At 40.2% G+C, this 25,286-nt stretch overlaps 2 protein-coding genes across 4 annotated transcripts in view; one reads left to right on the plus strand and one right to left on the minus strand.

Moving 5' to 3' along the window:
* The window catches only part of ACSL3 (acyl-CoA synthetase long chain family member 3), a 75,489-nt gene that overhangs the window by 35,351 nt on the left and 14,852 nt on the right, over nt 1-25,286 (minus strand). The window contains exons 1-2 of one of the 3 annotated variants that reach the window (XM_043444749.1): nt 22,998-23,041; nt 7,957-8,008 (exon numbers count right to left, since the gene is read on the minus strand). The exons of 1 other annotated variant lie outside the window; for it this stretch is intronic. The gene's annotated coding sequence lies outside the window, so the exon portion shown is untranslated. Of the gene's footprint in view, nt 1-7,956; nt 8,009-22,997; nt 23,056-25,286 lie in introns of those variants that run through there. One more of the 3 variants, XM_043444747.1, reaches the window with a different exon arrangement.
* Nucleotides 5,016-5,547, plus strand: LOC122426103 (60S ribosomal protein L23a). The gene has a single exon (XM_043444750.1). It carries the CDS (start codon nt 5,022-5,024, stop codon nt 5,490-5,492), a length of 471 nt encoding a protein of 156 aa, XP_043300685.1. The 5' UTR covers nt 5,016-5,021; the 3' UTR covers nt 5,493-5,547.

The raw sequence follows: 25,286 nt of genomic DNA on the forward strand, positions 1-25,286 counted from the left end.
TATTCTTCACTTTAGACAGATTACATTATAAAGCAAGAAGGTAGCAGACTTTGATCATTTTACATGCTGCATTTCTCAGATTTACTGAGACTCTTCCATGTGTTAAGACAGGGACTGGAACAGGGAAGGAAACCGCCTAAGCTTCTCCCCGCAGGGTGCGGATGCATTCCTTGGGAGCACCCGGTGGGAGGAACCCCATGAGGTCAGGGAAACACGAGGTGAGCAGGCAAGGCTGCAGAGGCCACTCGCGGCTGCGGGCGGGCCCCTGTGGGCAGCGATACCTGAGCCGAGTGGGGGAGAGGGCGCTAGGCAGAGGACGCAGCCCTGTACTGCGGGTAGGTGATACTATCACCTAGCAAACTACCAACCACTCCACCCAGCTCCACCTCCAGGATTGTGATTTCTGACGCTCTTCACCTCCGTGCTGCAGAAATTCTATTCCAGGAAAGTGTGGCCGAGAGCCCTGAGGAATCCCCTCACCCCGTCTCTGCTCAGGGCAGAAGCTCTACTGTTGACGCAGCAGACCACGAATACTGGGCACTGTGGTTCATCAGGTCGATGCAGGGAGAGCAGCTCCACCGGTGGCTGCAGCCAAGGCCAGGACCCCATTCAAGAGCAGAGGACACGGTGCCCCTGGAGCAATGGGACAGAGGTGCTCCACAGGCCAGAGAAGCAGGCTGAAAGGATACAGAGCCCCCTAGCAGTCACTAAGAGGACTGACTGAGTTGGAACACAGAACAGACAAGTTCAAGCTTAATGGCACTGGAGAAAACAACGTAGACACTGGTCGTGAGCACCTAAGATGAAGCCGGTAGGTCTACAATAGAAAACATGCCGAAGGGAAGCTTGGCATCCAGAGAAGTTCAACAGAATCATGGAAAGAGACACTGAGGAAGACCCCTCCTGGAGCCAGGGCAGCTCAAAGACAGCCTCAAACACAACTCCTACAAAGAGCATCTAATCTAACTGGACACAGTGTGGGGCATCTTAGGGCCCAGGGCTTTGTCCAAAACGAGAAAGCAATCGACTCGCTAGCTGTGGACAGTCTGTGCTGAGTGTGGCGCCAACAGGGGCAGGTCATGGAGACAGACGGTTAGAGGGAGCCCGACTAAAACCGTGCCGTCACCCCCTGCGGAGGGTACTCCCAAGTAACTGCGTGTGTTCCCAAGGCTGGGCCCTGAAGGAGCATCATCAGAGGATACACACTGCAGAAAAGGTGCACTTCACCAAAATCGGTCAGCTAAGTCACTACACAAGCAAACAACACAGGAAGGTGTGGAAAAGGAGAGGGGGACATTAGTCTTCAGAACTGCTACAAAATATCTAAAATGTCCAGTTCACAACAAAAAATTAGGAGGCATGCAAAACAACAGAAAAGTATGACCCACAAGTACGGGGGACAAACAGGCAGCAGAAATCCTCCTTGAGAGACGCCAATGTCAGGTTCGGCAGACAAGGCATCAAAGTAGTTATTACAACTATGCTCAGAGAACTAAAGGAAACCATTCTTCAAAAATTAAAACACAAATTCTGCAATTTTTACAAGATAAGGAACCCCTCTGAATTTGCTCACACATAGCTGTGAGAGGCCAAAGACTCCCAACTCATCTCTGGGCTCTGTTCACCATTCCCAGCTCTCTTCTCTGACAATGTGTTAGGTAATACCTTGAAGAATGAGTCCAAAGAATCTAGATTTCTGCCAGAAAGGGAATGGGGAGCCACTGAAGATGTCTGTACAGACAAGTGGTACAATGGAAACAACGGCCCTACCACTTCCGGGATACCAGAAATGCAGAGAACAGATGCACTTAATAACCCAGGAGAATGATGTGACCTCATTAAGTACTCTGAAATTTAATACTGCATGTTTCTATCTTGAATTTTAAAATACTGTGATTTAAAAAAACTACCTTTATGCACAGATGATATGACTGCATTACAGAAAATCCTAATGAATACACTGAAAACCTAACAGAACAGAGTTCAGCAAAAGACTTCATGACAGAAGGTAAATATTAAAAAATCAACTGTATTTCTATACACTAGCAAAAGTGAAGGTAAGAAAACAATTTTTTTTTTTACAACCCTTTCAAAAACACCTAGGATGAGATGTAACAGGAAGTACAAAACTTGTACCATGAAAACCACAAAACATTGTTTAAAGATACTAAACACCTAAACAGAAAACATTCTGTTTATGGATTTTAAGACTTAATATTGTTAAAATGGCAACATTCCCCAAACTGATGCACAGATTCAATACGAAGGTTATCAAAATCTCTGCTGACTTAACAGAATTCTGTAAGCTGATCCTAAAATTCACACGGAAATTCAAACTAGCCGGAACAGCCAAAACTGAAAAAGAACAAAGTTAAAGGGCTCACACATCTTAATTTCAAAACCTCATACAAAGCAGTATTAATCAAGACACTGGGCTACTAGCAAAATGGCATACAGATTAATGGAACAAAACAGAGTCCAGAAATAAACCTCTGTGCTATGGACAACTGATTTTCAATAAGACAGCAAAAAACTCAACAGGGAAAAAAACAGTCTCTTCAACAAACAGTGCTGGAACAACTGGACAGCTACATGTAAAATAACAAAGATGAACCCCTTATACCATACAAAGAAAGTAACTTAAAACTGATCATAGGCCTAAATATAAGAGCTGAAACTACAAAACCACAGTAAGTACTAATCACTGAGAATAAGCAGAGTTTCAGGAAGAGTACAGTAAAAGGAAGAGGTGGGTTCAGGCTTTTTCTGAAAAGTCTGCTTGGCCCAAACAGTAATTTACTATGATCTTCAAAGTGTGGACAGAGGAAGAGAGATTTTGAATAGATGATACCATATAGCGTGAAAAAACACCGAAAGTTCAGGAAACAATCAGCCACCCAGGAGAGCAGGGAAGGGATGAGGAGACGAGGGCAGGGTATTAAAGACCCCAAATCTTAAAGGTCAAATTGTTGTGGCCTTTGATGCTGAGGAAGAAACTTAGTTTACATTCCAAAGTACACATACAGTATTAGAAAATAACTGTACTCGGAGGATGCCCTGAAGGCAGAAGGAAGTGGAGGGAAGTAAACTACATAAAAGATAACAAATAATCCTCTCCTCCACGGGTCAGGAGGCTGTGTTGAGTGAGGCATAGAACAAGCAGCCAGGATTCCCGGCTCCTATCTGCCCGCAGGGTGGCAAAGGTGGCAGCTGTCCTGCAGCCTTGCCAACGACTGAAATCTTTCTGCTTTAACACACGGGGGTGGTTCTGTACCTGAATCGCGCACAGAACAAAGCCGCAAGTTACAGCAGAGGCAACAGAAGGAGGGCAAACAGTGTGGTGCCTTCAACCGAGACGGAAATACAATGAAGAGGCTGGTCAGTGGCTGGAAGACTGGGGGAAGGGAGGGGAATACAAGTCTGAACATAATGGGTTTAAGATGTCCGTGAGTCATCCAAACACACCAGCTGTGAAAGCTAAAAGGAGTCAGAGCTGCGCAAAGAGAACACAGAGGAGATCTCTAAGACAAGTTCAAGAACAGAAAACTCTGGAGGAATGCCAAGGCTGAGAGGGGAAAAATCCCACGGAAAAGATCAATGAAGGAGGAGAACTTGGAGAGGGAGGGGAAAGTCAAGGGAGGAGAGCCAAGTGGTGTCAAATGCAGCCTTGATGCAACAGTCACATGCAAGTAAGACATTTGACTTTTCTACAGTGTTTTAGATAAACCAGGTAAAATAACAAAACTTTGGTCAATTACATCCTTCCTATCTGCTCAAGTGTCTATAGAAAACTGTAGACTAGTGTTGAGTGAAATAAAAAGAACACACAACCAAAAAGTCGAGTGTTTATGTTTTATTCTGCAGACATACTGAGGACTGAAGCCCAGGAGACAGGCTCTCAGCTCTGAAGGGCTGTTGCAGAGAGATCAGGAAGGAGCCAAGGTATATATGAGTTCTGCAGAAACAAACCAGGTAGTTGCACATCAAAAGATTTCTGATAATTGAAGAAAAAACAAACACCAAGTTAATGAATTTATTAGTGCCTTTCTATGCATAGGAAGATGCAAGAGCCTGGCTCACTGAAATCATTCCTTGATATGCACCTTACTGTCTAGAGCCAGTATTGTGTTCTTCTCTACCCTGAATCTCCTGAGGATTCAGTTCAGGCAGTCGCAGAGGCTTGTGCCTTCCTGGCCACAACATCCTTTGTTTACTGATGTGAAAAGCAACATTTTTCATCCACATTAGGAAAGCAGTCACAGCTACTATTATGCTGTCAGACCTTAGAATATGATTATCACCTTCCAGAAAGCAAATCTGAACCATTAAGTCTATTAATCTTTTCCTTCACAGTGTCGAGGTTTCCAATCTAGTTTAAGAAGGCCTCATCCACGCCAGGATTAAACCACTGGCCCCCTGTGCACTGTATTTTCTCTAGTACTCGCAAAATCTTTGTATTTAATCAACATGGAGTTTACTTTTCCCCACTGTGTAAGGGAGAAAGCTAACTTTTTCTTTCAGATGAACTGTCTGAACCATTTATTAAATAAGCCATCATTTCCTCAATTAACCAAAGTGTCACCTTCAATAGTAAGTTACGGTTCACACTTGGATTCAGTTCTCAACCCTGTTCTGTTTCTTGGACGCACCTGCCCACAGCTCTGCTAACACCACACCACACCAGGGGCGGATTCACAGCAGCGCTCCTTTACCTGTGGTCCACGGACCAATCCTTCAGAATTACCTTAGAGCATATTTCAGTGGAGATTCCTCAGACCCGTCTTTCCCTTTCTCAGCTTCCCAATACCTGCAGGCTGAAAACTACTGGCAGACTCGGTTTTAAACAGCAACCATGGGATTTTAATGTACACTAGTATTTGAGAACTACTGCTTTAAGTATCTGATAAGGCCTTCACTAGTCACATTTTTCAAAATGTTCTTATCAACTCTTACAGATTAATTCTTATTAACTCTTACAGATTCAACATTATGGTGAAACATGATTTAAAAAGATCAAGAAGATGGCGCCGAAGGCGAAGAAGGAAGCCCCTGCCCCTCCTAAAGCTGAAGCCAAAGCAAAGGCTTTGAAGGCCAAGAAAGCAGTGTTGAAAGGTGTCCACAGCCACAAGAAAAAGAAGATCCGGACGTCACCCACCTTCCGGCGGCCCAAAACACTGCGGCTCAGGAGGCAGCCCAAATATCCTCGGAAGAGCGCCCCCAGGAGAAACAAACTTGACCACTATGCCATCATCAAATTCCCCCTCACCACTGAGTCAGCCATGAAGAAAATAGAAGACAACAACACACTGGTATTCATTGTGGATGTCAAGGCCAACAAGCACCAAATTAAACAGGCTGTGAAGAAGCTCTATGACATTGACGTGGCTAAGGTCAATACTCTGATCAGGCCTGATGGAGAGAAGAAGGCATATGTTCGACTGGCTCCTGACTATGATGCTTTGGATGTTGCCAACAAAATTGGGATCATCTAAACTGAGTCCAGCTGGCTAATTCCAAATATAAGTTTTCACTATGTAAAAAAATAAAATAAAATAAAAAAATAAAAAGATCAAAAAGGAGCAAACACATATTGCTTATATGGAAAATCTAAAGAATATATACAAATGAACTTCTTTACAAAACAAAAATAGACTCACAGACATTGAAAACAAACATGGTTACCAAGGGGGAAAGGGTGGGAGGTAATAAATTAGGAATCTGGGATTAACAGATAAACACTACTATATACCAAATAGATTTTTTTTCCCCCAATTATTAGTTGGAGGCTAATTACTTTACAATATTGTAGTGGTTTTTGCCATACATTGACATGAATCAACCATGGATTTACATGTGTTCCCCATCCTGAACCCCCCTCCCACCTCCCTCCCCATCCCATCCCTCTGGGTCATCCAGATGCACCAGCCTGAGCACTTGTTCATGATCCAACCTGGCTGGGCGATCTGTTTCACACTTTGTAATATAATGTTTCGATGCTGTTCTCTCAGATCATCCACCCTCGCCTTCTCCCACAGAGTCCAAAAGTCTTTTTATACATCTGTGTCTCTTTTTCTGTCTTGCATATACGGTTATCGTTACCATCTTCTTTAAATCCAATCTAACCTGATTGTATACTGTATTGGTCTTTATCTTTCTGGTTACTCACTCTGTTAATGGGCTCAGTCATCCACCTCATTTAGAACTGATTCAAATGAATTCTTTTTAATGGCTGAGTATATTCCTGGTTATTATGTTACACAGCTTTCTTATCCATTCATTGCTGATGGCATCTAGGTTGCTTCCATGTCCTGGCTATTATAAACAGTGCTGTAATGAACATTGGGGTACACGTGTCTCTTTCAGATCTGGTTTCCTCGGTGTGTATGCCCAGGAGTGGGATTGCTGGGTCCCAAATAGATTTAAAAAATACAAGGATCTACTGTATAGCATAGGGAAATATATTCAATACCTTGTATCTATAATGGAAAAGAATCTGAAAAAGAATATATATAAATGAGTCACTATGCTCTGCACCTGAAACACTATAAATCAACTACACTTTGAGATTTAGGGGAAAAAAATACCATGACAAGATATACAAAGAATTTCAATAATTTTTTTTTTTAAATTCAAGCAATAAAAAGGAAAACTGGGCAAAGAACACATACAGAGAAACCCAAAAAAGGAAAAGCAGATGGCTAAAACAGACAGACAATATGTTCTCCTAAACTTGTAATCAAGATTAAAATGAAGGCATACTAATTTTTATCCAACAGTTTCACAAACATGTAAAAGACTACAATATCCAGAGTGCATTGAAGTAATCTGGCAGTATTTAAAACACACACACACCCCCTTGGCAATCCCCACATTCAGAACACTATTCTACAGAAAAGCAAGTGCTTACTAAGCACATAAAAACAAGAATTCAATCATTCATTTGCCAAACAAATATTGAACACAGACTCCACACCCAGAACTCTTTCAGAGGATGAAGTCATAGTCATGAACAAAATCTGGGAAGCAAACAGACCACGCACAAATAACTAAATACCAAGAGGTAACCAGAGCTACTGAGAAAAACAAAGCAGGTGCAAGGGAATAAAATTGGGAGAGCAGACGACTGCCGCATCATAAAACCGTAAGAGGCGGCATCTCACAGGTTGTGAGCACACAGTCATCTGGGAGAACAGCACTCTAGTGGAGCCCAGGGAGGAAGGGTAACAGTGAGCAGAGATGAGGGCAGAGAGGATGCTGAGAGGGACCCGATCCTGCAGGGCCAGCACCACTGTGAGCACAGAGCTGGCACGAGTGCGGCCATCTGATCTACCATACCGAGGAGGACTGCGGCCGCTGCGGGGGCCCTGACCAGGATCAGAGGGTGATACTGGCTTAGATCAGAATGGGGACGAAGGAGGCAGTGAGGAACGACCTGCTTCTGACTCTGTTTTGAAGGTACAGCTTTGGATACAGTGAGAGGGAAAAAGGAATCAAAAGTGACCCTGAAGTTTGGGGCTTGAGACATCAAAAAAATACTGAACAGCATTTACTGAGAAGGGAAGACTGCAAGAGGGCAGATTTTCCCAAAAAAAAAAACAACAACAACAACAAAAAAAAAAACTAGTTCTGTTTGATGAGAGGTAACTTTGGGAATTCTCAGCCTATTTATGGTATTTCAACTGTGAGACTGGCTGAGATGCCTCGGAAGTGAGAACACGTGCAAATGGCAAATAGAAGGGCCAGCAACGGGGCAGGAGAGGAGGAGCCACTGCTGACAGAGGACAGGAGGGTGGGCAGGAGGACCGACCCGCTCTATAGGTGTTGTCAGCAAAGACAGATGTAAATAGAGGCACCAATGAGATGGAGACTTCACACCCATTATCAAAAAAGAAGAAAAAAAAAAGAAAATGACAAGCACTGGCCCAGAGGCAGAAGTGGAGAAACCGGAACACTTACTGATGCTGGTGGGAATGTAAAATGGTACAGCTGCTACTGGAAACAGATGTCCCTTAAAAAATTAAACACAGAGTTAACATACGATCCAACAATTCCACTTGTGGGTATACTTCCAAAAGGACTGAAAGCATGGACTCAAACAGATATCTGTACACCGAAGTTCACAGCAGCATTTCGTGACAGCTGAAAGAAACAAGCTGAATATTCAAGATAGGTTAAGTGTATAAACAAAATGTGACTGCCACACAATGAAATATTATTCAGCCTTAAAAAAAGAATGAAGTTCTAATACATGCTATATGTATGAACCCTGAAAACATCATGCTAAGTGGAATAAGGCAGACACAAAAGGACAAATATCTGACTCCGCTGATATGAGATACCTACAATAAGCAAAGGCACAGAGATGGTGATTAGAGCTGCCAGGGGCTGAGGGAACGGAAGCAATGTTTGCTGGATGATGGGACAGTCTGGATGATGGGAACATTCTGGAGACAGCTGACGGTGCACAACAATGTGAATATGCTTAATGCCAATGAACTTAAAGGTGATTACAACGGTAAATTGTTATATGTTACTACAATTTTTTTTACAGTGAAAAGAAAGTCAAGTGAAAGTTGCTCAATCATGTCCGGCTCTTTGCCACCTCATGGACTATACAGTCCGTGGAATTCTCCAGGCCAGAATACTGGAGTGGGTAGCCTTTCTCTTCTCCAGGGGACCTTCCCAACCCAGGTCTCCCACATTGCAGGAGGATTCTTTACCAGCTGAGCCACAAGGGAAGACAACAATTTTTTCAAAAATCAAAAAAAAAAAAAAGAGGAGGACTAAGAATTAAGATACTGGATTTGACAATGTGAAGGTCATTACTGACTTTGAAAAGAACTGATGTTAAAGATGAGAGCCCAACTGGAGACAGTTAAAGAAAAAATAAGAAGAGATCTCTAGGAAGAGGATTAGAGAAATGAGTAATAGGGCAGGACAAAGCAATTCCTTTTGTTTTAAAAATAAAGAGCCACGGGAATTCCCTGGCAGTCCTGTGGCTGGACTTGGTGCTTTCGTTGCCAGGGCCCAGGTTCGATTGCTGCTCAGGGAACTAAGATCGCACAGGCCATGTAGGGTGGCTAATAAAATAAATATTATGGTAAGAGATAGTGCAGCTTGCAAGGACAGTGATGGCTATGACCCAAAAGAGGAACGATAAGGATTACAGTCATTCCTCTGAATCCTAGGAGGGCCGTTTCCAGGAAACTCCTGGGATACTCCAGCTGTCTACATAAAATGACACAGTACAGTCAGCTCTCCATATCCATGGATGCAGATGACAGATATGAAGGGTGCAGAAGACAGTAACATCTTTGGGTAGGAGAGAGGGTGAACATGGTACCCAAGTGGAAGAGGTTGGCCTCAGACAGGAACAGGAAGGCAGGGACATGTGGGTGGGAAGGAGCTGGTGGGAGATCCTCTTCTGGGTGCTTCTATGTGATCAGAGTAACAGGACGCAACACTGGCTGAGAGGGAGAAAGAAAGGAAACGACTAAAAAATTGAGAAAGTATAAGACAGTCATCTAGGAAAACAGGAGAGTGAGTGGAGGAGGAGACACCAGCAGCTCACCTGGCAGCTCACAAGGCCCACGTGTGGTCGGTGAAACCGATCAAGCCAGTGTGTGCGTCCCTGACAAGGTCAGCTGGCAGAGCACAAAGACGATCAGGGAGAGCTGCCTGAACCAATGAGGGGATTCTATTAGGCAACACCAGAACAAAAGAGGGTAAAGCGGCGGGCGGGGGGTGACAAAGAAACTAAGGCTATTTCCAAGACAGCGAATAAAATGACTGATAAGGGAATTTTAACTTGAGAAAGGAATGCCATGAAGAGGGAAAGGTTTATGAGAAGGAAACAGATGAAGAGAATTAGATCCTGGCTTGGGTTATAGAATTGTCGGAGTTGAGGCACAGGAGTTAAGTTGGAACCACAGGAGGTAGTAACAGTAAGTAGTCTGCGTAGAGTGTCTGAAGTTAGGACAGCTGAGGGTGTTTAGTTACTGCTCGTGGGGAGGTGTAGATACAGTAACTGAGAAAGGGGAAGCAGAGGCAGACTGGAATGAGATCATTTAAGGACAGGAGGCCAAGGAACAGAAAGGCTGAAACCACTGAAGCTCAGGATAGGATAGGAGTAATGAGTGAGAGAAAACCTGAGGTTCTAGTATTCAAGGAACAAAAGGAGAGATGATATAACAAGGAATTATGGTAAGTAGTACAGTCGGAAGGCAAGGCTTAGAGGATGCAGACAGTACTGCTTCAAAGGCAAAAAAACTGTTGAAGTTAACCAGATTAGGCCCAAGATGGAGTAGCTCATGCTAAACCCCATGTCAGCAAAGTACAACCTGGCTAAGTTTCTGTGCTCAGCTTTCCCAGAAACAGCAGGCGTGTGTTATCCTATCAGCCTTGCCTGCTCAGCACAAGTTACCTGACCCAGGTCCAATTCCTTTGCTCCATATAAAGCAAAGTAACCCTCTTGAACCAAGTAGCAAATGCCCAGCATAATTTCCTTTCTCTCACTTATTGTGATCTATAAAAATATCTTGCTGGGATTTCCCTGGAGGTCCAGTGGTTAAGAATCTGCGCTTTCGCTGCAGAGGACACAGTTCAATCCCTAGTCGGGAACTAAGATCCTGCATGCCGCATGGTCAGCCGGGGAAAAAAAATCTCCTGCTTCGTACAACTCTTTGGAGCTCCTTTCTGTCTGCTAGACTGGATGCTGCCTAATCTGAACTGCTGAATAAATCCTACTAGATAGGAAAATTGTCTGGAAATTTTTTTAACAACTGAAAATAGAAAACAATTTAAAATCAAAGAATGGTTAAAGAACTTATACATCCACAGTGTGGATGATATACAGCCATTAAAAATAAGTTATATGTACATGTAGTTAACCTAGAGGGACTTCAACGTACAGTCCTAATTATAAAAAAATTGAAAAAAGCTATAACTGGTCAAAGTGCATTAATCTTTGAAGACTATAATAACGTCCACCTTTACTATACTCTCACAACTGCTAATTAAAATAACAAGATGAGTCAAGTTTAACTTTAGGAGATGACCCATCATTATTTTGGAGGAGGAAATGGCAACCCACTCCAGTGTTCTTGCCTGGAGAATCCCACGGACAGAGGAGTTGGCAGGAAACAGTCCATGCCGTCACAAAGAGTCAGACACGACTGAGCACCAGCACAATCATTATTTGTGCAATGAAAGATTCGTCAACACTAAATCTTTAAATGTGAAAGTGTGATTATACCTAGTTAGGTTCAAACACCTGAAATGTTTTTAAAATATTCTATATAGATGGTCAACTGTATTAGGTCAAAATAAGTTATTTACATCTTACATAATTTTACTTAGCTTCTGTTTAAACTCACAATGATCAGGTTAAAGGAAAATCTTTCCCTGTGGGGCATCTATTATTTGAGAAGAACACAGGAGACAGAGTGGAGGCAGGAGGAGGGCAGACAGAACCATGAGTAATTGTCAGAAAACAGAAGAGAGAAGTTGGAGTTATAAAAATAATTACACATAAAGTAATGGAGATTAATACTCACCTACAAAATCACCTTCAAATAATATGCTTCAGGAATCTATGAAATTCTGATGTTAAATTGTTACCAAGGGGTATTAGTAATATCATAGTCATACAAATTGTACTAACTCCCCCTCCCCACAAAAAGCTACAAATCCTCATATGAAAAGCTTCCAGAGACAATGTGTTTCAATAAAAGTTAAAAAAAAAAAACAAACTGTAGATGCCTGAATATATGGGGTAGGGGGCACAGGCTATCAAAGGGACCACCTTCACACTGTAATAATATTCCACGGTTCTGCCTGCTCAGATGTGGCTCATCTACAACAATGTCACAGGCTCAGGAGAGATGCCACATAAGAGTGTCTCAACCCATCAACCTCCACAAGTTGGAGACCTGACAATGGAATCAGGAGGTGCTCTGAATCCATGACTTTGCCATAGCCACAGGAGGGACTAGGTCAATAACCCTGATGTTCACCCTGCCAATACAGAGAGTCTTCGCTCCTACACTCACCGCCACCAAGAAAAGGCATCTGAAAGTTCAATTTCCAGAGCAGAGAAAGAACCCCTACGCTTGAAAATTCTCCTACAAATTCACTGGGGGCAGAGGGAGTGACCCACACAGGGAGAGAAGGTGACAAGAAAATGCTCCAGAGGGGGCACTGTGATGCCCACAATTAACTGATGTCTTGGTTAACCTTGCCCACCACCCAATTCTATCCCCCTCCCCCTCGTCTTCCGTGTAGCCTACAACACCCAAATATGCATCCAGACTACATAACTATTCATATCTGGTAAATATTCAGCTTAGCATTTTATCTCTAACAAAGTTTAAGTAAGTGAATTGCACAGCGATGAAAAGCAAAAATCTGTATTTGGTGGCATGAAGTGTTAACTATAATTTTCACCCGGCTTGCAATTAATAGGAAGCAATTCTGAATACCAAGCAAGGAAGTACAGTGTAGGAAGCTTTGTATCATCTCATTTTAATTGTCACTAAAACCCAATTTCAAGCAGATTGTGTCCAAAGACACATCTAACAGATAAGGTGAAATTTTAACCAACATGTTTGACTCCAAAGCCCACCTGAACTTTAACTCCCCACACTCCCTAAACTCTAGAGCTAATACTTTATTATTAGTTTAAAAGGGGGGAGGGGAAGATAAAAAGGTCCTCTGCTGCTGCTGCTCCTAAGTCGCTTCAGTCGTGTCTGACCCTGTGAGACCCCGTAGACGGCAGCCCACCAGGCTCCCCCGTCCCTGGGATTCTCCAGGCAAGAACACTGGAGTGGGTTGCCATTTCCTTCTCCAATGCATGAAAGTGAAAAGTGAAAGTGAAGCCACTCAGTCATGTCCGACTCTTAGTGATCCCATGGACTGCAGCCTACCAGGCTCCTCCGTCCATGGGATTTTCCAGGCAAGAGTATTGGAGTGGGGTGCCATTGCCTTCTCCGCCTACTTACAATTCTCCTTTCCACAAAAGTCGCAGTCACATTGCTACAGAACCAAAAGAGTCCTGATAAATTATCCAAATTACTTATTTTGAAATGAGAAACTGGGGTCAAAAGGGCAGAAAGAAAGATTTCCTTCCCAGAACCAGACTTTACTGAGTTGTAATGGGAAATGCAGCCAGCAATTATGATTTGCTTTCAGGAAAGTGTTTCTTTAGGTAGGCGCCTGGCTATGATGAACATGTTTGCTTCTCTGTCACCCAATACTAAGATCCTAATAAAAATATGAAACATACACATCTGCTTCAGAACAATGGTTTTAACATTCACTTACTGTGTGCACTGCTGCAAAAACAAAAACACACCACCCAGACCCAACTGAACATTTTTAACTCTTACATATAAGCTAATTTATTACCTTGACTCAATACTGCATTTATTCTCACTCTTCCTTTACTGAAAAAGATTTTTCCTTTCTAAAACTTCAAAAATTAATAAAATCTTTAACAACTTTTAAAACCTGAACTCTGACCTCACAGCTGTTACTGTTTTATGCATGAAATTAGACTGTACAGCTAAAAATCAAGCCCATTAATCCATGTAAGTACTTCCTTAATACAACAAATTAAAAAGGTCAAGAGATTCTGGACCAGAAAGTCTATTAAGGACATTTTTAGAGGACTGAGTCATGTACCATCTGGATTAAATGAACTTTCAATTCACAACTAGGAAATCTGATGAGGAAATAATAGTTTGGTCTTTTCTGTTTAAGAAAACTACAAGGCTTTTATTTATTCTAATCTCAGAAAATAAAATTTTTGGCTCTAAAGACACACTGGAAGGAAAGAAGGAAGAAAGGGAAAAGGAGAGGAAGGAAGGAAGGAGAGAGGAAAATTCAAGTCTTCACCATAAATATATTTAAATTAAAAACTGAAAAGCAGTTAAAAAAATCCCATTTAAAGTTGTGTATCAGTGAACATGTACACACTGCTATATTCAAAAAGGATAGCCAACAAGGACCTACTGTATACTACATGGAACTCTGCTCAATGTTATGCGGCAGCCTGGATAGGAGGAGAGTTTGGGGGAGAATGGATACATGTGTATGTACAGCCGAGTTCCTTCAATGTCCAACTGAAACTATCACAACATTGTTAATCAGCTATACACCAACACAGAATAAAAAGCTTAAAAAGTGTCCAAAAAAAAAACCCTAGAAATAAATTTAACCAGTCTCCCAAGGCAAATTAAATAAAATAAACAGATAAGATCTAATTAAACACTTTCGCCCAGTAAAGGAAACCATAAAAAGACAACCTACAGAATGGGAGAAAATACTTTCAACAATGAGACTAACTAGGAATTATATCCAAAATGTACAAACAGCTATACAAACAGCTCACATAGCTCAGTATCAAAAAAAAAAAAAAAAGAAAGAAACAATCAGAAAACGAGCAGCAGACCTAAATAGATATTTCTTGAAAGAAGAGACAGAGACAGCCAACAGGCATGTGAAAAGATGTTCAACATCACTGATTAGCAGAGAAACGAAAATCAAAACCGCAATAAGAACTTATAAGTAACAAATAATGGAGCGGGTGTGGAGGAAAGCAACCCATCCTATGCTGGGAATGCAGTCTGGTGCAGCCACTGCGGACAACAGTATAAAACTGAAAACAGAGCTGCCATATAATCCAGCAGCCCCACTCCTGGGCGTGTATCTGGAAATGATGAAAAGTCTAATTCAAAAAGACATATGCTTCCCAGTGTTTATGGCAGCTATCACTACTTACAATAGCCATGAACTAGTGCTTCTGAATGTCCCAAAGAAGAGCAACCTAAATGTCCACTGGCAGAAGAATGGGTACAGCACACACACTCACACACACATGGGCTACCTCCCAGCCATAAAAGAGTATCACCATCTGCAGCAACATGGATGGACCCAGACACTACCATACTAAGTCAGAGAAGGACAGCATCACACATATCACTCATATGCAGATCTAAAAACAAAGATACAAATGAACTTATTTATAAAACAGAAACAGACCCCAAAGACAGAGAAAACAAATTTATAGTTACCAAAGGAGAAAGGGAGGAAGGGAAAATGAGGCACTTGGAAATAATATATACACACCACTATATACATAAAACAGATAACCAACAAGGACCTTCTGCATAGTACATGAAACTCTACTCAGTATCTTGTAACAAACGATAAAAAGAATCTGAAAAGGTATTTATATTCTGTTATACATTCTTTACATATATAGACAAGTGAGTACACATATTTACATATACATATATAACTGAATTCTTACGTGTATTCTTTATATATATAAAAACTGAATCACTCTGCTGTATACTTGAAACTAACATAACAATGTAAATCAACTGTTTAAAAAAAATTCAGCTTTCTCAAAAGGATAAAAATAATAATAATACAAATGGATCTACACAAAACAGAAACAGAGTCTCAAAACTTAGAAAACAAACAGGTTAGCAAAGGGGAAGGGAGGGAGGATCAATCAGGAGTATGGGATTAAAAGCTACAAACTATTAATACTATACATAAAATAGATAAGCATCAAGGATTCACTGTAGAGCAGAGAACTACATTCAGTATCTCATAATAATCTACAATGGAAAATAATCTAAAATACAGATATCTATCTGAATCACTTCGCCATATACCCGAAATGCACAATATTGTAAATCAACTATGCTTCAATAAAGAAAAAGAAACATTAAATTTCAAAATTAAAATTTTTGGAAATATTTTTAAAAATTAAAAAGCTGCTGAACAGAGACAACTTTACATAATCTTCAGCCCTCCACTGTAATTTTTAGATTTTCAGTCCTTTTATACTAATAGTTGAAATAACTTAGGACTCTTGGGTATTCTCCTTGAACTACAAATACAGTACCTTGACTTCCCTAACCTTGACTGAAGTACTTTATTTAAATTTACTACTTTTATTCCACTTTCCTTTTCTAAATAAAGTCCAAGACGGATGTTTTTTCAAAAAAGAAAAAATGCTGGGTATTGGCATAAAATTAAATAAAAAACAAAGAAATTAGAGGAATCTTTATCTTTTCCTGCCTGACATAGAACAAGGGTTTTAATCAATACCTCTGTGCACAAGAATACTCAAATACACACCTACACCAATCTCAGCTCTGCAACCAATTACTGTAAGTCATTGTTCAAGTCACTAAGTCCTAATTTGCTCACCACTAATGTTGATGGAATTAAACTAGTTCTATTTCAAAACTATATTCTACTGATATAAAGGACTCCTAAAATGATTTAAAAGTACCAACAGACCACCAAACATTGGAGATTTAAATGACCTGTGAACCCATTTCTGTCTTCTACATAAAGTACTTTCCCCTCTCCTTTGGGGGCTAAAGAGAAAAGAAGCAGGAAAAGAGTTCTCCGTTTTAAATAACAAAACAAACAAGGGAAAATCCTCAATGAGAAGACATCTACAAATTCATTTCAAAAACTTAACATTTTCCAATCAGATGAGATTGTCTCCGTGGTGAGAAAAAGAACAAGTGTAAGAAAGGAGTACGGAAAGCCCTTACTTCCTTTTCATTCTGAATCACATGAATGTACTATTTTAACAGAAGTACTTTTTAACACAAAGTCTAAAGATGATGTGGGTGGTCTATGAGATTGAGCTGGTAAGGAGAGGAGTTCAGATCTGGGTTAAATTTCCTGCCGAGTAAAGGAGAACTGCTCATACCAACACACACAAGTTTTAATGCATTGGCAAAATCAGCTTTCATACATTCATCCTGATCTCTCACATGTCTGGCCACCTGGCTAAAAGAACGAGTCAAGCATCCCGGAAAAGGAAACTGCCAGGTGATCTTACACAGATAAATGTATAAAAGCCTGAGGTCCACATGCAAAAAGGCGTAAAGTGGATTTATCCACTGGAATTTCCCTTCACTCTTCCTTAGGGTTGCCAGATTTAACAAATAACAAAAACTCAGTACAGTTAAAGCTGAATTTCAATTAAACAACAAATTTCAGCGAACGTATGTCCATGCAATATCTGGGACACATAGTAAAACATTATTCAATGCTTATCTGAAATTCCAATGCCTGGTATTTTGTATGGCAACCCTACTCCTATCCCCAATCCATCACAAAGTGGGACAATCAGGATACCCAACCACTCTGGTTTGCCTAGGACTTCAGGGTTTCCTGGGATTTAGGACTTTTCAGTACTAAAACCACGAAAGTCCCAGGCAAACCAGAATGAGCCAGTCATCCTGCAATTAATCATTTCCTGAACTAAAAAAACCAATTACAGCCTGAGATCCATAAGTGTGATATTAATGAAATAACTTTTCTGTACCTTATTTCCCCATATGCACGAAATTTAAAGTGCAGCAGATAATAAGGGGGGCTTCCCTGGTGGCTCAGACGGTAAAGAATCTGCCTGCAATGCAGGAGACCCGAGTTCGATCCCTGGGTTGCGAAGATTCCCTGGAGGAGGGCACAGCAACCCACTCCAGTATTCTTGCGTAGAGAATCCCCATGGACAGAAGAGCCTGGCGGGCTACCGTCCATGGGGTTGCAAACAGTTGGACATGACCTAAGTGACTAAGCACAGCACAGGTAATAAGGGACTCTGGGAAAATGCAAAGGCATGATAAATGCTAGTTATTAGTGTAGCTGGTTTGGGTACAAATTTCTTTTTCATGTGGAGTTTCAAAGCAGACAGGTACTTGCTTCATTTACACACTTTTTATAAGATCTACCAAAGGTCCTACTACCTGCAACACTGGTTTGATTGCACATAAAAACTGTTCAACAGACCCGTTCCTTTCACAACTACAGCTATGCTCTAGGTGTGATGATGGCCCCTCATTCACCTGCTGTGTAACATGGGACAAGTCAATCAGCATCCCCAAGCTTCAGATTCACTGTAAGACTGGGGTGGTAACAAATACCTCACAAAACTCCCGTGAGAGAAAAGCAAGAAAAGTAGGTGAACGCACTCTATATAAATTACAAAACACAACGTAAGTTTTAGTAGCATTTTAAATTTGTTTATTTATTAAAAAAAAACTGGGGGTACCAATATTAATATTTTGTTTTACCTTGATAATTTCTTCTTCCCTCTGATTCTAAAGGTACTAAAGTCAATTCAACTGTACTCTTACTGAGAGTTTAGGCTATGGAGCCAAAAAGACTAGGCTTGACACTTAGCTCAACTACTTACTAAATGTCAGTCAGTCAGTCCAGTCGCTCAGTCGTGTCCGACTCTTTGCGAACCCATGGACTGCAGCATGCCAGGTCTCCCTGTCCATCACCAACTCCCGGAGTTTACTCAAACTCATGTCCACTGAGTCAGTGATGGCATCCAACCATCTCATCCTGTCGTCCCCTTCTCCTCCTGCCTTCAATCTTTCCCAGCATCAGGGTCTTTTCCAATGAGTCAGCTCTTCGCATCAGGTGGCCAAGCATTGGAGTTTCAGCTTCAGCATCAGTTCTTCTAATGAACATTCATACTAAATGTCACCCGAGATAAATTACCTACCCTCGTCTCCTCATCTGTAAAATGGGGAGAGAAATATCTGTATCACATAAACACCTAATACATGTGAAGAATATCACACTTGCCTCATAATAAGTACACAATTCCCAGCTGCTATTATTACTGATTTAATAAAGATTCCCTGGTAGCTCAGGGGGCTTCCCTGGTGGCTCAGACAGTAAAGAATCCGCCTGCAATGTGGGAGACCTGGGTTCAATCCCTGCGTTGGGAAGATCCCCTGGAAGAGGCCATGGCAACCCACTCCAGTATTCTTGCCTGGAGAATCCCCATGGGCAGAGGAGCCTGGCGGGCTACAGCCCATGGTACCGCAGAGAGTTGGACACAACTGAGTGACTAAGCACACAATAAAGGTTCAAAAGTTAGAATAGGCTGAAATCACATGTATATCCTTGAGGCCCTTATAAAATAATAGGAAATAACTATGCTTAACACATCTTGTATTTGGAATTGGTACCAGTCCATTCAGCCTCCTTAGCCAGCCAGTCAATTCTGTGAATTTCTTTCCATGAGCTTTAGTTAGATGAATACAAATTTATGTTTATGAAAATACATATGCTAGTATTTTTTTGCATATCTAATATTCCATGCAAAGATTTACATGTCCTTGGATTTTACAACAAAGATCTACTGAAGCCCACTCTCTGGATCCCACTCCAGTCCCATTCCATAAAATGCTTTCTTCTTTTCATAAACTCAATTATTTTACCACTAATCTGAACAGGTTTCAAAATGAAAAGCTACTAAGACTAAGAGTAGTCTTCCTGCTCCTCTCTTCCATTCTTCAATGTGCCCAGTTTTTCCTACCCTCTGCAGCTTTTTCATAAATGTTCAAAAACAAGTTTGTGTTTTAAAAGTAGAAGGTGTAACAAAAAGGAATCTACTTTCGATAGCTATGAGACATATTTGGCCTGACTCTAAGAAATCTTTTCATGTGAAGTCAAGGGAGCAGTAACCCTGACACTGTCCCATTTCCTTTCTAACTTCTAATCAACTTCACATACAAAAAAAATATTCTGAACAATTCCTCTCTGCTGCACGACTATACATGCAACTAATACTTTCTGCTACCATCCAAATGTGGAATATTGGATCAAGTGAAGGCCATCAAAACGTCGCTACTCTATAAAATACTTAAGTATGACTCACTAGAATCATAGATAGAATTTCCCTTTTTTTAATCAATATAACTGAACATCAAGAAAGTCATCAACTTGCTGTGAATCTGTAACATAGACTTAAAATACTATTGAGTAACAATGATAATGAATCTAAATGTATTCACATACAATTCTATTTGTTAATGTCTTCATTTAAACTCTACATGTCATTTTTAGGGGGACTACTAATAACTAATATTAACTAATAATACTACTAATAACTAGCATTAAAATAAAATTCTAATCAAAATCTGCTTCTCTTGATTTTTCTTAGAGGAGTTTTAAATGCTTCAACTCAGCAACTACACAAAGGACATTTATACATGTGAAACAGATCAATTTTTACATCATTTCCTAACTTTTAGAACTTCTAAATATAAGTAGCTCCCAAACATGAAGAGGTAGAATTCTAAGTTTTAGAATTCAAGACACTGGGTTTCTCAAATCGTCCATGAAATTCCATTTACTTCATAATACAATTAACCTGGTTAATTACAGTCATCATACAATTAAGACTGGTTCCAAATCAGGAAAGGAGTACATCAAGGCTGTATATTGTCACCCTGCTTATTTAAACTTATATGCAGAGTACATCATGTGAAATGCCAGGCTGGATGAAAAACAAGCTGGAATCAAGATTGCCAGGAGAAATATCAATAATCTCAGATATGAAGATGACACCACCCTTAAGGCAGAAAAAGAAGAACTAAGGAGCCTCCTGATGAAAGTGAAAGAGCAGAGTTGGCTTAAAACTCAACATTCAGAAAACTAAGATCATGGCATCTGGTCCCATCATTTCACGGCAAATAGATGGGGAAATAATGGAAACAGTGACAGACTTTTTTGGGGGTCTCCAAAATGACTGCAGATGGTGAATATAGCCATGAAATTAAAAGACACTTGCTCCTTGGAAGAAAAGTTATGACCAACCTAGATAGCATATTAAAAAGCAGAGACATGACTTTTCCAACAAAGATCCATCTAGTCAAAGCTATGGTTTTTCCAGTAGTCATGTATGGATGTGAGAGTTGGACTATAAAGAAAGCTGAGCACCAAAGAATTGATGCTTGTGAACTGTGGTGTTGAAGAAGACTCTTGAGAGTCCCTTGGACTGCAAGGAGATCCAACCAGTCCATCCTAAAGGAAATCAGTCCTGAATATTCATTCATTGGAAGGACTGATGATGCTGAAGCTGAAACTCCAATACTTTAGCTACCTGATGTGAAGAACGGACTCATTTGAAAAGACCCTGATGCTGGGAAAGATTGAAGGCAGCAGGAGAAGGGGACAACACAGGATGAGATGGTTGGATGGCATCACCAACTCTATGGACATGAGTTTGAGCAAGCTCCAGGAGTTGGTGATGGACAGGGAAGCCTGGCGTGCTGCAGTCCTTGGGGTCGCAAAGAGTAGGACACAACTGAGTGACTGAACAATCAACCTATGTGAACAATGGATTTCCTTTCCCTTTCTTGGGTACATGATCAAATCTAGGCAAACTTATGAGACAGTTACCTCTGTCACTTTGCCATAGCACTTGTTTCTCCTCCGCCCTAAGGAGATGAACTAAAATTCCCAAATCACTTCTTTCTGTATCCCGATCTAGCTGACTCTCAATAAAGGCAATACTAACTGCAGTCATTTATATAAGTGCTTTACTATTTAACACCTATTATTCAATACACAGTAAATTAACTCTGCAATTTCAATATAAATCTGAACTCCATGGATCTATTCTTAGCTACAAATTTAAAATTTGGGGTTTCCAAAGAATTTCCCTTTTATTCTTGCTGAAAGAAATCTATAGAGAAAATACTATGCTCTGATATATTTGGTCACTTCTAAGCATTCCTCATTTAGCCAAGTATATTGCTTAAGAAGATGTAGGCAAAGAACTGTCTGAAGTAAAGTGAAGGCACACCAATGGGCAAGATATAGTCCTTTTCCCTCACACTTGCTTCACTAAAGGACAGCACTCTTGGACATGCATGTTAAGAAGTCTGGAAGGACACACTCCAGATTGGTAAGGGGTAAGAATTGAGCAAAAGAATCAGGGAACAGGGTAAATGGGAAGGAAATACAATAAAAGGGGATGTATAAACACACATAGCTGATTCGTCCTGCTCTACAGCAGAGACTAAAACACTGTAAAGCAACTGCACAACTGAAAACACAGAATCAGGGAAGCTCCCCTCTCACTTACACACTCTTACCGTATAGAGGGGCTTCCCCGGTGGCCCACACAGCAAAGCATCTGCCTGCAATGCAGGAGACCCGGGTTCAACCCCTGGGCCAGGTCAATCCCTGGAGAAGGAAATGACAACCCACTCCAGTACTCTTGCCTGGAAAATCCCATGGATGGAAGAACCTGGTAGGCTACAGTCCGTGGGGTCTCAAAGAGTCAGACATAACTGAGCGACTTCACTTTTCACTTTCATACTGTGTATAGCTTTTAATAATGAACACTATTTATGTAACTTCTTAAAAATCAGTAGTGTAAAATCAGTGAACACAACAGATGTGAGCAAAGATTCTGAAATGATCTTCTGAAATAGAAGCTAAATGTCAATAAGCATGTTTCTAATAGATAAAACATTTATTGTTTCTACAGTCTCAAAGCATTTGACCACTAGACTCTTCCTTGTAACAGTTATATACAATTTTATTTTCATTTCTCAAAATACTAAAAACTTCCAGACACTTGATCTTTAAATTCTTGCCCCAAAACTTCACAAACTGTAACTCACTTCAGAAGTCACAGCAAGGAAAGAATAAAACTATGCTATATTTTACTCCATGACAACTATTTAACAGGCAGCTCTTGCTACAGATTACTGTATATAGATAGATAGATTGCCATTTTCCTAGCCTTCAACCTACAATTTCTGTTAAAACGTACAATTAAAAATTTTAAATAAGCACAAATTTCAAAGGACCAGCACACGTTGAAATGTTACTACCGTCTAAATAGTGCTAAACTTTGAAAAATTAAAAGGACACTAAGTTCAAATTCTTGCAGAGATACTTAATGAAACTCAAATTGAGGAAAGACAGGTTAAACAGTACTGCTGAACAACACGGCTCAATGTTCCAATGGGGCTCATGTGGAATTAAAATCAATATCAAAGCTACCGGCTCATAGCTTTCATAATTCTACAATCACAAAATAGAAAGAAAATATTTCTTTCTGATAATTTACCCACATTTGGTTATAACTTAATACACTTTACAGCTAATAGAAATTTTATAGTTGAAAAAATTAAACATTTTACCAGTTGACAATGGTAGGAGGTGCTAGCGCCTTCAAGATATGTGCCTTTGTTTCAATACCTGTTAAAACAAACACATGAAGGCAAGCATTACTACTCCTCATCCAGTTAATCTGAGAGCCAAAATCAACCTTTTCCTGGAGATATTTCTACCTCCAAACCTCACAGAAAAATTTCTGCTGAGCTTTTCTGGAATCATCTTCTATTATACTAGCAAATGACATTTTATCATGTAAACTTTTACCAAAAAAAAAAAAAGCCTATTATATATACTACTCCATAACTATTAGTGTAGCGAAAATCCAAAATACTACTATCACTGAATGCTACAAGAATGCACATCAACAGGAACTCTCCTTCAACACTGGTGGGGATGCAAAATGGGAGAGTCACTCTGGATGACAGTTCGGCAGTTTCTTACAAAACTCAACATACTCTTACCATGTGATCTGGCAAACGATATTTACTTACGAGTTGAAAAATGTATGCCTAGACAAAAAAGAGCTGCACACAACTGTTTACGGCAGCTTCGTAAATGCCACAGCTTCAAAGTAACCAAAATATCCTTCACCAAGTGAATGTACAACTGCTACATCCAGGCAATGGAATATTATCCAGCACTAAAAAGAAATCCGTCATTAAGCCAAGAAATGATGGAGGAAACTCAAATGCAGATTACTGAGTGAAAGAAGTCAATCTAAAAGGTTACATACTATAAATATGACTCCAACTATATGACATTCTGGAGAAAGCAAAGCTATTGAGACAGATTGGGCCTATTGAGACCAGAAGGTGGCCACAGGCTAAAGATGGAGGAGGGATGAACAGACAAAGCAGAGAGGATTTTCAGACAGTAGAACTACTCTGTATGATACTATATTGGTAGAAAAATGGCATTACATACTTGTCCAAATCCATGGAAAGCACAACACCAAGAGTGATCTCTAACGTAAACTGATAGTGATGCGTCAGTATAGGTTCACTGACTGTAATAAATATACCACTCCGGTGCAGGACGATGAGTATGGGGTGGCTGTGCAATATGGGAGGACAGAGGATATATGGGAAATCTTTCTACCTTCTGCTCAATCTTGTTGTGAACTTGAAATTACTCGTCAAAATAAAGTATATTAAAAAAAGATACATCCAAAACTTTTTATAAAGTATATTGAGATTTTCATTCATTGTTACAACGGTCAAGAAGAATTAAATATATAATAATATTTCACTGTGTATACAGTAATTTATTAATACTATCTCAATGTTTTCTTAGTCACTTTTAAAGCAGATAGGTTAGCTGTCATTAGTTATTTTTAAAAAAATACATTAACAAACATCAGCCCAAACTCACAGAGCCAGTAAGTACAGCTAACAGTAAAGTAGAGCAAATGATTAAATATTTTGAGTCAAAATTCAGCACAGCACTGCCTCACTATTAATTTCCTCATTCCCTACAAGACAGCCAAATATACTTTAAAAGAGACAGGCCTTAAGATTAGATAAATCTCAGTCTAAAATCTCTGCTCTGTTTTTTATTAGGTATGATTCTAGACATCTTCATTTATTTAACCATTCATCTATCCATCTGTCCATAGAGGTAGGGGGTGAGGGTCTCATCAATTTAACTTATTTCTGTGCAAGTTTCCTCATATATAAGTAAGGACAGCTACAACACTATGAACAATTTATACCCACATTTGTAGATTTCTATAAATAAAAGGCAACTAACTAGAAAAAAATGGGCTATGTATACTCACAGGAAAAAATCCAAATGTCTATTAACTATGAAAAACATGGTCAACATCACCAGTCATCAAGGAAATACAAATTAACACAGTATAATTTTCCCCTACCAGATTTTTTTTTTAATGAAAAACGTGCGCACAAGTATTGGTGAAGATACAGGAAACAAGACAGCTCTTGGCATTACTGGGGAAAGTGCAGCCACTATGGAGAGCAATTTAGCAGCAAAAGCTAAAAACGTAAATTCCTATGACTTAGCAAATTCCTTCTGAGAAATTTGCCCTGGAGAAGCTTTGACACAGGTGAGTACTAACTTTACCTTGCTTTGTTAATTACTCTAACATGACAAGTCCTAGAATTGAACTGACCCTCAATAAATGCTGAATCTCCTCAACAAAGATTAACTGACCCATACATTTTTGTACAAAAAAGATCTTCATGACCCAGATAATCATGATGGTGTGATTACTCACCTAGAGCCAGACATCCTGGAATGTGAAGTCAAGTGGGCCTTAGAAAGCATCACTACCAACAAAGTTAGTGGAGGTG

This window comes from Cervus canadensis, chromosome 24, assembly GCF_019320065.1.
Source record: "Cervus canadensis isolate Bull #8, Minnesota chromosome 24, ASM1932006v1, whole genome shotgun sequence".
Lineage (NCBI taxonomy): Eukaryota > Metazoa > Chordata > Mammalia > Artiodactyla > Cervidae > Cervus > Cervus canadensis.

Excerpts from the sequence above, each read along its gene's own strand:
- LOC122426103 (XM_043444750.1), top strand. The coding sequence starts at position 5,022 with ATGGCGCCGAAGGCGAAGAAGGAAGCCCCTGCCCCTCCTAAAGCTGAA.